We start from the raw sequence: 13,942 nt of genomic DNA on the forward strand, positions 1-13,942 counted from the left end.
CCCTTCCTTTTTCATTTATAGTTATATGAACTAGCAGCTTGTTCCAACATAATTTATATTTAATTAATCAAACATATATAAGACAAAAAGAGGAGCCTCAAAAAAACCAAACCTCAGATTCATTTAAACAACTTGTATTTGTTTTCCTAGCCAAAAAAGACTGCTTTGGGTTTGTATTGAATGAGTCAGGGGTGGGGGGAGGGGAAGATTATGATGACTCACAAGTATGAAGTGTGAGGGAAACACAAACAACATAAAAGGCAGAGCCAACCAAAATTAGTGAGGCAAAACTAGGTTTGCATAATACATTTATGCAAAAAGAACTAGCCTATTACATGTTGCAAGAGGATTAGGGGAAGTGATTGCTGAAGTCAGAGAATAAAGCTTTGCAAGGTCAGCTCCAGGAACAGTTAGTGATCAAAACCTGAGTGTATGTAGCTCAAAGCAACCACAAACACCACCTTCCACTCTAAATGTGTCTGGTTTGTTTCTGAAACACTGAGATGATCCTGCTGGGCTACGGTGTACTGCTCCTCCTCTGGACATGTTGTTCTGCCCAAAATGGTAAGTACTGTAGTTAAAATGAAAGACATATCTTAACAAAAATGTGCTTGATGATGCATTTTATAAATCAAAGGAAAAAGTTGATATTACACTGGAGTCTGAGAGTTAAAAGTAATTAAAAGTTTGCCCTGTGATCATCATACTCGCTATCTTATAGTGTGAGTGATTTCATCTCTGTATTTGTCTATATTATGCTATGCTGCCCAATGAAGCTAAAATGTAATCTAGTTACATGCAAATGAACAAGAATCAAACCAACTTCTACTATTTTTATCAACTTGTAAATCTATTAATTTGTGGTACAGTAGTTAAAGTAGTGAAATCTAGTATCTAATAATTGCAAATTAAAATTGTGGAATGTATATGACAAATATGAATATTATTTTCTATGTTGAACGATTAATAAAATATTCTGTAAACTAAATTTTGCTATATTTTATTACAGTAAATTACTAAGCAAAAGATTTATGACTGGGATGAGTGCTTCCAAAATATCCATACGTTTTAAATCTACTTTCCATGACTCAATGACAGAGAAATTATTTTTTAAAAGAGCAAAGTGTATGTAAGGAAACTTTTTTGCATTTTTTAGGTGAGTGCTTTACAGCTGGCCTTGAAATTCTCTGTAGCACAGAACTAACACTGAGAAACAGACTTTTTGATTTCTGAAGAGCTTGTTTTCAAATATAAGAATGTCTATATCCTTTAATCAGCATACATAATAATTTGCTATCCATGTCTACTATCAGGGACCTGTAGCTACACTTGCAGGGGAAGAATTTCTGGGTGCTTTTAATTACAGATTATTTTACTGATTTCATGGCTTGGGGCTTTCATTTGATTAAAAATGGCAGGTTAGGCCCAGAATATTTTTCAGGGGTTTTTTTCCCTTTCAAAAGAATTCAGTGGGCTAGAAATAATTTTAGTAGGAAAGTCCATAATTAAAATATATTGTTTAGTATATATTTCTATTTTAACTTGAACAAAAAAAAATTATGAATTGAATTCTAATTTACAAAGATTTTGCCAAAATCTCTTTTGTATTCAAAACAGCATTAATAATAAACAAGTACATTTGAAGTTTGGTGAGAAAACTAAGCGAAATCTGGTTTCTTTTTTTATACCCACCATCTATAGAGGTCAGGGAAATTATAAATTGACTTTATGTAAATAAGACAGTATTTGATTATGTGGGACAGATTTAACTAGGAGGTAAACTACTGCAAATTGGCAGAAAATCTATTTTCCATGGTGGAACAGCTCTAGATCTACACTGATATAAATTGGTTGTACAATTTGTGTCTCAGTGTTGGCCATCAATAATGTTTATGTGAATTATAGATCTCATATTGTCTTTAAAAAGCTTCCAAGGGCTTCCAATTCTTGGAGTTTATTTTCTTCTTTATTTTGAAGCTATTGTAGCTGTTGTTTTTATAATAAGGTTCTTCCTACACCTCAAATTATGGTCATATAATTGTGATGATTTAGATTCTAGATCTATTCAGGTAAATGCCAATGCTCCTACGGATTTAACTGGGGCCTGGATTTTGCCTTATAGACTTTAAGGTCTGGATTTCCTCCCAATTTCTATTTGTGCAAATTGGGAATAATTGAAATTAAATCAATAGAAGGATATCAGGTTATGACTGGAATATAGGCCTCTAAATCATCTGAAATCTATTCCATTTGATGCTATCTTTGTTCATGCCTAAGGGCTAGATCCAGATTGGTTCTATAAGTGCTTAAACAAGATTTACACAAAGTTCTTGGGTCATAGGTGATATATTTTATTAGACCAACGAAGTAGTACCCCCCCAAAAAAAGATTTAGGCAGGATTTAGGCATCTAAATTTTAAAGAGTAATTCATATTGGCAAGACATGACTTTCGTGTAATAATCTAGTGGCTAGATCCCTTGCTCAGGCTTGTGTCACATAGGGTGACAAAAACTCAGAATACAGACCTGCCAATTCCTGGGCAAGTGATCTAACTACTAGGTTATTATACAAGAGATGTACATAATTAGTGATCAGTTACTAGGGTCTTGTTATATAGTAATTTTAGGTGGCTCCTGGAGCTCTTAAATCCTGGCTTGTTCACACATAACACCTGAAACTGGTTTTAATCATTTGCTATGTGGCTCAATTTTATGCCACTGCAGGGTAGGATGATCCATGTTACCCATCTTGTGTTATATTAATATGTAGTCACTCTAAGCTACACCTTAGTGCAGGGGCAGGAAATTATTTCAGGTGGAGAGCCACTTACCGAGTTCTGGCAAGCTGTTGAGGACCACATGAAGAGCCCCACCCCTTGACAGGTGCCCCACCCCCTGGTTGCCATCTTGGGACTGGAAGTCCTGCCCCCTAACCTTTGCCACAAGAAGCCCCTTCTTTTGCCCCCAGAAATCCTCCTTTCAGCAAGGAGTTTTGCCATCTCAGAACGAGAAAAATACCAAATTATATTCTAAAAATCAAACATCAACAACATTCATTAATTTGGTTTCAAAAAATATTTTTGTCCTAATTACATGTGTTTGTGTAGTATACATAGAAGTGATTGCACAATAGTTTAAAATAAAGTCTTACTCTTGTATACTGTGGGGGGTGTGGGCGCATGGGCGTGGGTATAGTTTTGTGGGAGACTATGGATGTGTGGATATGTGGGGGAGGGTTTTGGGTGTCTGTGGGGTGGATAGGTCTGGGGTGAGGGAGCATGTGGGTATGTGTGGATATGTGGGGGGGGTGGGTATGGGGTTTGTGGGGGACAGTGTGTGGGGGGAGGGTGCCTGGGGAGTGTGAAGGGTGTGGGTGTGGGGGTCTGCGTGTATGGCAGTGCAAGGGGGTTGTGGGTGCATGTGTATGGTGGGGGTCACCCTACAAACATACACACATTCTCTCCCTCATTGCGCATGCATACACACACACACACACATACAGTGTGCCTCGTTCGCTACACATGCACACACACACAGATACACATACACTGTGTTCTTCACTTGCTACACACACACACGCACACACACACACTCTGTGTGTGCTTCCATCATTGCACTCTCTCTCTCTCTCCTTCCCTCACTGCTCTCTGTCTCCCCCTCCCTCATTGCACAGACACACATGCACACTCCTCTCCCACTTCTGGACCTGGGGTACCAATGCCACTCCATACTCCCATGGTCCAGTGATGTAGCTGGGGGCCATGTGGTGCTGGAGCAGCTGCAGACAGAGGATTCCAGGTGGGAGGGTAGGGGTAGGGGTAGGAGAAGGTAGGGGGTGGGGTGAGGTGGGGCTGGCCTGGCCTGGCCTTTCTCTTGACTCCTACCAGCTTCCCCTGTCAGCTTCCTTTGACAGACAGCCAGGAGCAGATAAATATGAATTTTCTAAACTTCTTAGGTGCCCTGTGGGCTGGATAGAATGTCCTGGCAGGCCACAGGCCATATTTTGCCTGCCCCTGCCTTAGTGGAAACACCCCATATATCCCCTTTCCCTGCTGGCTTGATTCAGGCCCATTGCCCACCCCGCCAAACTCTCCCCAGCACAACAGATCCCTGCTCACTGCCCCCACCACTCTTCCCCTTCACTTACATGTGGATGCCTGCATTGTCTGTCTCCAGGGAGCAGGCAAGGAAAGGTTAACCTGAATGCCTGGCTGCTGTCTCTGGGTGGGCTCAGCCTAGAGAAGAGTAGCAGCCCAGCAGTGACAGTGGTGGTTGGGCAGGTAAGCTAGCCCTTTCCTGCACACTTTCTCGGCATAGGTAGCACAGGAAGCCACAAGTAAGCATGAGCATTTGAGGGTGGGGAGCAAGAGAGAACCCCAATGTACAGGGAAGGAGCACTGGAGGCAGGGGGAAACTAGTGGAGCACCAGGGGCAGAGAGTGGGGAGGAAATCCAGAATGGGGTGTGTGTGTCTGTGTGTGGGGGGGTGTTGGAGTTTTACCTTTCAGTACTCTGTGCCCCCTGGTGGCCTCAACATGACTGTTTCAAACTTAAGCTAGTACTAACAGGGATCAATGTATGTGTGGTTCACAGTATAGCATTTCACATGACCCTTAGATAGCTGCTCGCAGTAAAGGGGCTAAGCATTCTGGGTCTTAAGTAAAATGCTAGGCCAGATTCTGTTCCACTTATTAAATTAACTTAGATGCTGAAATAGGATCCTATTACCCACAAATTTTTTAACATAGATCTGCCATAGATGCATTAATGGATTTTCAGGAATTTGAGTGGAGTGGAATAGAGTTGCATTTGTATACCTATATCCTCTTAGACTCCCATAGGTGGAATAGGATCTGACTCATAATATGCAGCCTGACATAGAAGTTGAGACTTCCATGAAGGGCAGGTCAATGATCTCTACAGACCAGCTCTAGGTGCCTCCAACATTTCTAAATTGACTTTTAGAGCCATCATTCTTTAAATAGAGAGCGTAAGTGTTTTCCTCTGAGTCACCCTCATAGGCGTAAGAAGTCCCTCTTCTTAGAACTGGGTATAAGCCCCCTGCCCTCCCCCTGCACCCCACTGTTCTCCTTGCAGCTTATTCCCTCCCACATTTCCTTCACCATATGCAGCCTCTGCTTCCCCACCTGCCCCACTTCATTCCCCTCTTACCCATGCTTCATGCCTGTATGCTCCATCCCTATTTTGGTCTGAGGACTAAGGATGGCCCCACCCCAGCCCTGTAGCAGTGGCACACACCTGGATGGCTGCTATGGGGTCTAGGCTGGAGATGTGTTCAGTGCCCAGGCTAAAACAGGGATGGATCCTGCTGCCATGGGGCAAGAGTAAACAGGAAGCAGAGGCTTGTCAGGGAAGGGCAGGAGGGGGAGCAGAGTCTGGAGGGAAAGTGGGAAAGAGGGGAGCAGGGGCAGAAGTGGAGTGGGGGCCCAAGACTGTGGGAAAGCAGTCAGGGCAGGCATAAGCATAAATTTGTTGTGGAGATTTGTGCCTGTGGCCTTATGGCTGTATGCTTGCCAGACCAAGACAGGGACTGCATGGCCACCTGGGCTGTGATACAGGCACTGTAGCAGAGCTGCCTGCACTTCTGGGCTCCCAGTGGGCCATGGCTTCACAGTTAGCCTTTGGCTTGCACTCCTATCATGACTTCTGGTGCCCCTGCTCTGCCATCTGGACAGCTATCACCCAGAAGATGTGTTCCTTGCAGTGGCCCACTTCAAAATGTCGAAGCATGTCCTCCTGGCCCCAAATGACCAGGTCAGTCACCTCATCTGCCCTCCAGCTGGGTCACCAGTGCTGGCCCTGGCTAGGCTCTTCTACCTGGATTCTGCCACTTGCCTCACCAGCAGAGATCCCTGTTTTCCCTGTTTAAAAATTCCAAATTATCTGATAACGCCCGCCAAATTCTCCACTATATACAGAGAGATCAGTTAGGCAATGATTTATTGATATATTTACAATTTTAAAGCAATTTAGAAGCCTACCAGTGTCTCTATCATCATAACAGGTGTGGCTGGTGAACTGAGACTGGTGGGGCGGTGGAGCACCCCACGGGAGGTGGGGAGGTTTGCAGCCTCCCTGCTACTGGCCAGAGTGCCCAGCCATCTGTAGCACCAGGTCCACCCCCCTAGCTGGCTGCAAACCCCACCCTCTCTCACTTCTGTGAAATACTCCACCGCCCCTCGGGTCTCATTTCACCAGCTGTGCCTGCATCATAGTAAAATAAACTCTAAATACCTATGTACTTTGGTGTTTGCTTTTGGTTGTTTTGTCATAGAAAAATCAGAGCTGCCCCTGCCCCTTTTGCTCACCAGGATGTGAGGAACTGAGCAGCACTGATGTGCCAGTGCCCTGTCCCTGCCTCTGCCCCTGCTTCTCACTCTGAACCCACAGCCCTGCCAGTACCCCTCATTCCTAACCCACAGCCTCTGCCTGCCCCCACTAGCTCCCTCCTAGCAGCAGCTCCATACCATGAGTCCAGCTGCAGCTCTTCCACCTGTTGCTTTGTGACTCTGAGCAGTGCCAACCACTGCTGTTCTGCTCCCTGTACCTATTTACAGGCCCCAGTGATCCCTGTGTCACTCCTGGGAAGTCCTTGACTGGGTCTCAGGGACCCAGTCAAGGACTGGGCAAGCACTTTCCCTTCCAAACCAGCCTCCCCCTGCACAGCCTGCTTTAGGGGGACAGGGGGGCTCTAAGCCTGGCTCTGGTGGCCTTTCCTACCCAGAGAGCTTACTCATCCCTGACCCCTTTCTCTCACACACTCTCCTGCTGTCACCTCCACAACCTTCCCCCATCCCATCCCACACCCAAGTGGTTGCTAGGACCTGGAGCGCCCCCGCCAGGCTAAGGACACATTTCCCAGCACTGGTGTGGGCACAGGGCAGGGCTTCAGTGTGACAGTTGCCCTAGCAGCCATGGCTCCTGCCAGCAGGTCCATTCCCATCCTGTCTGGCAACTGGGCACACAGGGTGTGAGATTTATGGGGGGAATATGGGGTGTTGGGGTGGGTTGTGCATGGGTATAGGGTTTGTGGGGGTGAAGTTTGTGGAGGTTTGTATAGGTGTTTGGGCGGTATGTGGTTTGTGGGTGGATTGTTTGGGAGTTTGTGGGGGTGAGAGGACATTGTGGGGTTGGGGGGACTGTGTGTTGGGGTGTGAGGGGATTGTGAGGGTGGAGGCAACTGCTCAGGATACTCCCTCCCAGAAGGTGCACAGACTCTCCCTCTATCCCCCCTGCAGCAGCAGCTATTGGGGTGCTTATGGCTCAGTACTTGTAGAGCTCCCTAACGGCATGGCCCCAGCCACCTCATACTGCCTGTGCCACATACAGCTGCCTTGGCCCGGGCTGGGAGTGGGCATACACCTTCAGGTAGGACCGGGCCATTCTTACTGTCACCCAGGCTCCCAGCACCACACACAAGAGCTGGGTGCCCTCAGGCTGGGCTGGGTCCTGCCTACAAGTGCCCTGTGTGCCATTGGGCTGTACTGGCTCCATGGAAGCAGGACCCAGCCTGACCCAAGAGCGCATGGCTCTCACGTGCAGTGCCGGGACCCTGGGTGACAGCAGGAGTGGCCTGGTCCTGCCTGAAGGCACACATCCCTGGGCTGGGCTAGCTCCATGTGGCACAGGGAGCACTGGGTCCCAGGCATCCAGGCCTTTGCCACACTGTAGGGGCTCTGCCAGTACCGGGCCCTGAATACCCCAACGGCCGCTGCTGCTGCTGCTACAGGGGGCTGTTCACTGTGCTGGGGTAGTGGTGGGGGAGCTATATACTGTGCAGGGGAGAGTGGGCAGGGGACCCACCCCTCCCAAGCAGTTCCCCCACTCCCCCAATCCCTACTTACTGGGACATAGCCTGGGTCCAAGACCCTGCTGCAGCCTTGCCCTGCTCCTATTTGCCCCATCACACTGAGGCAACATGCTGGAGCAGCAGGGGAAGGGGCAGACACAGAGACACTGGCTATGTGCTAAAACATCTCTCTGGAGGACCCAGTCTCTGGTTGTTTCAGGGCACACTCCAGGAGTGTGCTCTGTGTCACCTTTTTTCAGCATGGTTTTTTTTTTTAATACTAGGATTTCCTGGTATCAAAATTAGAGTCTACACTGCAAATACGCAGCGTGGGGAACATTTTTTTGTTCCCAGGGTGCCTCTTGCAGCATCTCAAATTACTTTCAGATGCCGCAACAGCTCACTCGTCTGGATGCTGACTTAGAATTTTGCACTGCCTGTAGTCAAAGCATGATATGTATTTTTTTCTTCCATAATTGTGCTTGATGTGAGGTTTAAACGTATGATGCAGTTCTAAGTGTGATATAGGATATGAACAGGAATTTGTTTCTAGTGGTGGAAATCTATGAGAAATTTTCCACTGCTAAAAATCTTTCTGGAAGAGGGAGTATACATAGGCATTTTAGCTGCAGCCACCCCCTCTGCCCTGCTCCCTATGCCTTCCCCAAACCAGGGTGATCCTGGTCTGGAGAAGCTATGAGATCAGGAGGAGAGGAAGGAATATGGCACTGACCCTGCCTTTTCCCCAAATGGTGTGTGTCTAAAATTCCTGAGTGCCAAGACTATGAGGAGCCTTTTCCTGATATCAGACATGGGGAACTCCCAACCTTTAAAAAGCAGATGTGAAGCTGAATATCCACATGCTTTTTTTTATATATTCCTTGAGTTTTTTATAAGCCCATTTAAATGAGGCACTCATGCAAGCCCCAGGGAATATGGAACACTTCCCTATCCCCAGCTGCATGAGCAACTTAAAGAGGTGCCCAAGAGAATATAAATACCAGGAGAATATAAACTACACTGGAATCTTACATAAAGTTCATATAATTGGAATTATATCATTAAAACACACACAAAAAATTTATAACTTTGGAAATGATTGCAAGACATTTATTTTAATTTGTCAACAAAACATATTGTTAAGGCTGTAACTTGACAAATAAAGCAGTGAAGCTGAAATCAAAAAGTTTATTTACTTTTAAGATATGCATGTGCAATCAATAAGAATTGCCCATATGCATTAAAGAAAAATTTCACCATGTAATTAAATGTATAAATTAAAGGAAGATCTCTATATATGTATCTATATCAGTGATATCCAGATTCTATTCATGCCTTTTCCAAGTTCAAGTTCTTGTTCTTGAATCTTTTCCAAGTTCAAGAATGCAAATGCATAGCAGAGCTGTATTATAAATACACAAACAAAAATGAAGGTCCCCTCACTTTGTAGTTTCATGCAACTCCACAGATTTGTCTGCAGACAAATTCAAGTGAGAAGAAAAGTATGTAGAATTTGGCAATTGGAAGATAGGTAAGAGCTATTCATGAGACAGTCAAGTCAAGGAATATTTTCAATTTAGCTTCTGATTGGCATGTAATGATTCCAGACTGTTAAACCGTATATCAACCCAGCGATTTGAAAAAAAAAAAGTATTAAAGAACAAGTATTTTTCAGTGGGTCTTGATCATCACTCTTAAAGAGTGTCAACCATGTGTTTTTTGACAGCATCTGAGCGCCCTCTGGTGGACACAAAGCAGTAATTTTACTTAACTGTATGTTCTGTTTTAATGAGTGGGTTTGTAATGTTTCCATTTGGTTTGGCATAACTGTTACAGATTGTGCTCTTTACACTATAGGGGCTCATATTAGTGAAATATAAAATACCGAGAGATTATGAGAATTTATTTTGCAATAAAATTAACTTTATTTTTTGCATAAAAACTGACCAACTGGGTTTTCTGCTTCTCACATGCTGGGGAAACGAAACTATACCACCCCTTCCTGGTCATGGAGCAATGATCATTAGCCAGTTCTCCCCAGCCAAGTATTGCAGGTTTTTTCCAGTTTGCAAGCAGAGGATGGTTAGGAGAATGGGATCAGGTGACTGTGTTGTCACTAGGCTGGGGGAAACAAATTGACATCAACAGTGATGGAGATATGGTGACTGCAGAACTTAGTTTCTTGGAAGTACAGGAATATATTTATCCATCTTGCACATTTGGTGCTGGGAAGATTGGGAGTTGCTGTTATGGGAAAGAAAATATAAGGATAAACATGGAGTTACCTCTGTCCTCACTTTTTATATTCTTTGACTGAAGTCATGCAAAAACGCACTTTAGATGCTTAAAAGCGAGATTCTGGGCAGAAGTGCCCATCGCTCTTAACTCAAACTTGTAGTGTGTAACAGAGCACAGAGTGTTACTAGCAGAGGACTGAGTGGCAGCTAGGCAGCTTGCAGCTACATGCAATGCCAATTAGGTAGAGTGGCCTGATTGGGAGTAGGACACAGCTGGGCTCTATAAGGGCTGAGTCCTGAACTGCAAAGAGGCAGCAGTCTGCTGCCAGCAGTTAGGGAACAGCTGGGCTTCTGCTCAGAGTAACATCTTGGAAGTAAGGGCAGAAGCTATGGGAAAGGAGGCAGCCCCGTGATCCTGGGCATGACAGAACACTACACCCTGCTGGGGACAGGTGGCCTGGCAGGACTGTTTGTGGCAGGACAGTCCCCCCAGAAATGCCAAGCCAGTTACCACCCTTGAAGTACATTGGGGTACCTCCTAACCCCAGTCCCACATCCCTGGTGGGTGAGATTGAGCAGGGGGAGCCCAGACTCATCAAGAGTACTGAGGCAGGCTCCACATCAGTGGAGGGACGTGTGGCAGTGCCCAGACTCTTGGTGAATGTCTGAGGCTGCATATAGGAGCCAGCATGAAGCTCCAGGAGGGTAGGGCCCTGAGCCTTGGGGAGCTCTTAAGGAAGCTCCGAGGGCCAGGGATAATGGGATAGCTCAAGGAGGGCTTTGGGAGAGGGTTTGGAGCCCTGATCCCAGAGGTGGGCTTGGAGGTCCGAGGTGTGCGGGCTTGGAGTCCAGTGTACAGGGCCTGGGGCTCAGTGTGTGTGTAAAGAGAGAACCCATGGTGAAGGCGCTGAGACCGTGAGTCCCACATGAGACTCTGGAGCTTGGGTCCCAGTGTTAGCTAGCTGGAGGAAGCATCTGCGAGGCATGGGATATGACAGAGGGGAAGATCAGAGTCTTATACATAGGCTGTTGTCATCGGGGCAGATAAATGGGCAGCCTCCCTGATTAACATTGGATAATTAGTAACATCAAGGCATGGCAGATGAGGAGGCGGGTGGCTGGCCCTAAGACAAGTGGGTGGGCCTATGTTTAGACAGGTCCTGGGACTCCCACTTGTTACATAGTGATACAAAAATAGCTTAATCATTTAAACTTTGACTTTGAATGAAGAAGGATTTAAATTGGCACTATTTTGTTTTGTATCACTACAGAACAATGTGGATATAACAGTTGTTATCCTTTGATATCAGTATAATTTTTACATCTCAATACCTAAAGATAACTTTTTCCAGTGTCTATGTACTTAAGTGTTAGCAAAAGATTGTGCAGTTTCCTGTACTCAACTGCCATGATATTTTAAAGCTGAAGTATATTATAACGTGGGGAACCTGGGGAGGGGTCCAGAGGAGGGCCACTCATATGGCCGGGGCCTATGAGGAGAGGCTGAGGGACCTGAATCTCTTCAGTCTCCAGAAGAGGAGACTGAGGGGGGATCTTGTGGCTGCCTACAACCTTATCAGGGGCCAGCAGCAAGAACTCGGGGAAAGTCTGTTCACCAGGGCCCCCCTTGGAGTCACCAGGAACAATGGCCACAAGCTGAAGGAGGATAGGTTTAGGTTAGATATTAGGAAGAACTACTTCACGGTACGGGTGGCCAGAGCCTGGAATAGGCTTCCCAGAGAGGTGGTGCTCTCGCATTCCCTGGAAATCTTCAAGAGGAGACTGGATAGGCACCTAGCTGGGGTCTTACGACCCCTGCCACCCCCACTGCTCCTTCCTGCCCATGGCAGGGGGTTGGACTAGATGATCTGTCTAGGTCTCTTCCGACTCATCGATTCTATGCTAATTCAGATTAAGAAACTGCACATGTTGCACCCCAGCTTCCCTTCCTAGCTATTACTACTTTTCCTTTCTTTAATTTTGAAGGCATTTACTATGTATTTTAATACTTAATTGTTCATATTTATTTAATTTTTAGACTGTAAAACCCCACCTCCTAGAAGAAGAAAAGAAATACTTACAGAAACATGGAACAAGGAATCTTACCCACATGGTACTCGAGCAACTTATGTGTGTCGACCTGGCTATATAAAACTTGGGCGTGTTATATTCCAATGTAATAATGGAATATGGCAACATGCCCCGCCATATGTAGAATGCCAAAGTAAGTATCTATACAAATGTATGCAAACATTCAGCTGCAAGATTTAAAAGCAGTTTTTCCTTGTTCTTGAAATGAATATTTAGAGCAATGCCATGAAGTTCTTACCTGTTTGATTTCCTCTGGAATTTTGACTTTAATGATTCCAAGATTTGTCTTTCAATGTTTAGCTTGGAAGAAAAATTAAGTTTTTGTTTCAAAAAATCTTATAGGGTGGAGGCAGTAACAACTGAAACATTTCCAAGTGAAACATGCTTGGCAACACTTCAAAAAGGAAAACATTCAGCCAAGGGGGGCACGCACATGCCTCTGTGCCATTCCTTTCTGGAATATTTCACAATTCTGCCATCCCCTCTAATACTAGCCAGGGTAGAGCAGCCTGTAGCAGATCTCTTGGTTTCCTCTCCACTCTCCCTTCCCAGAAACTGGAAGCAGAGAGGAGGGAAAATCTGAGAGCTGGAGAGGAGAGAGAAACTGAGTGGAGGGGGGAAGCAGGGGCATTCAAATCTCTGATCTTTTCCTTGGGGGGATTGGGGCTGGAGGGTCCAGCTCCAGCTCTGGTGGGGCCACCAGGGATCTAGCAAGGAGGACGGGGGTAAGCTTGGCTCTTGCTGTGGTTCTAGATCTGGCTCTGGCTCTAGCTGTTGACCTGGCACAACTACCATGTGCTGTTTCTATGCAAATATAAGCAAAAGTTAAACACTCCAAAATAGTACTTATTTAAAGAGTTAATATTTTCCAATGTATCATCTACTCCTGCAACATTTCAGAAGGCTTGTTAGGTGTGTACAGCTGCCATTTGAAATATGGCAAAGGCATTTGAAACATTTTAATTATTATGTTTATTCACACCCATAATTACGGCAGGGGTTTATGACCAAGACACTAAAGAAACCAAAGATTTTTAACAATTTTTCAGAATAACCACACGCTGTTCATAACAAACAGTTTAGATTAACATCTACTTTACATTTCTGGGGCTTTAAACTACCCTAAATTCTTTCAAAATTGTTTTGTTAATGGTGCAATGATAATTTTTTTAGGGTTAATATTTGTAGATTAGGAGCATCAAGAATTAAGATTAGCTCTCTGGGTCACAAAACTCTCCCAGAGTGAACATAGCTAGCACCTTTAGGAAAAGGCCTCAAAAGTCCTTTCCTCTTGAAGTATGCACTATGCTTATTTTCTCCTTTGCCTTTCCTTAAGACCTGGTATCAGCTTTCTTTCTTTAAGAGTGTGCACTTGTGCTTCTTTCTCAGATTGTGCATATGACCAAATATTGTGCATAGAAGGTTTAATAATCTTATAGTCTTAAAGAGAGAATCATAAGTGTAAAGTTATGTGGAATTATGGAAAACCCTGAGTAAATAGTTCATAAACTAGCGAGTCCCTTTTGCTTAAATACATACATGCTTGACCCAAATGAAACCATTCTTAGGAAGTCTTGGGCCCCAGTCTGAAGCCTTGGATTTTACTTGAGGTTCCTGTCAATTCTTTCCAGAATCAAAGTGAATTATCTTAACTAGGTAATTTTCCACAAATAATATTTTTTTAATACTCTTTATGTTGTATCCCTTGCAGGCAAGATGTACCTAGCTAAAATTGAATCAAAGAAGGTTTTGGTTAAATAGTAGAAAGATCTATCTAAATATAAGTATTTTTAAACACTGAAACA

General features: G+C 44.8%; 1 protein-coding gene across 1 annotated transcript in view; it reads left to right on the forward strand.

Moving 5' to 3' along the window:
* The first annotated feature begins 291 nt into the window (after window positions 1-291).
* LOC149864167 (complement factor H-like) overlaps window positions 292-13,942 on the forward strand; it is a 91,189-nt gene continuing 77,538 nt past the window's right edge. The window contains exons 1-2 of the mRNA XM_090049757.1: window positions 292-564; window positions 12,085-12,270. Coding sequence (XP_089905883.1) covers window positions 504-564; window positions 12,085-12,270 — 247 coding nt within the window. The 5' untranslated portion in view covers window positions 292-503. The remainder of the gene's footprint in view (window positions 565-12,084; window positions 12,271-13,942) is intronic.

Source organism: Crocodylus siamensis, chromosome 5 (genome assembly GCF_052110815.1).
Source record: "Crocodylus siamensis isolate JL-2025a chromosome 5, ASM5211081v1, whole genome shotgun sequence".
Taxonomy (NCBI): domain Eukaryota; kingdom Metazoa; phylum Chordata; order Crocodylia; family Crocodylidae; genus Crocodylus; species Crocodylus siamensis.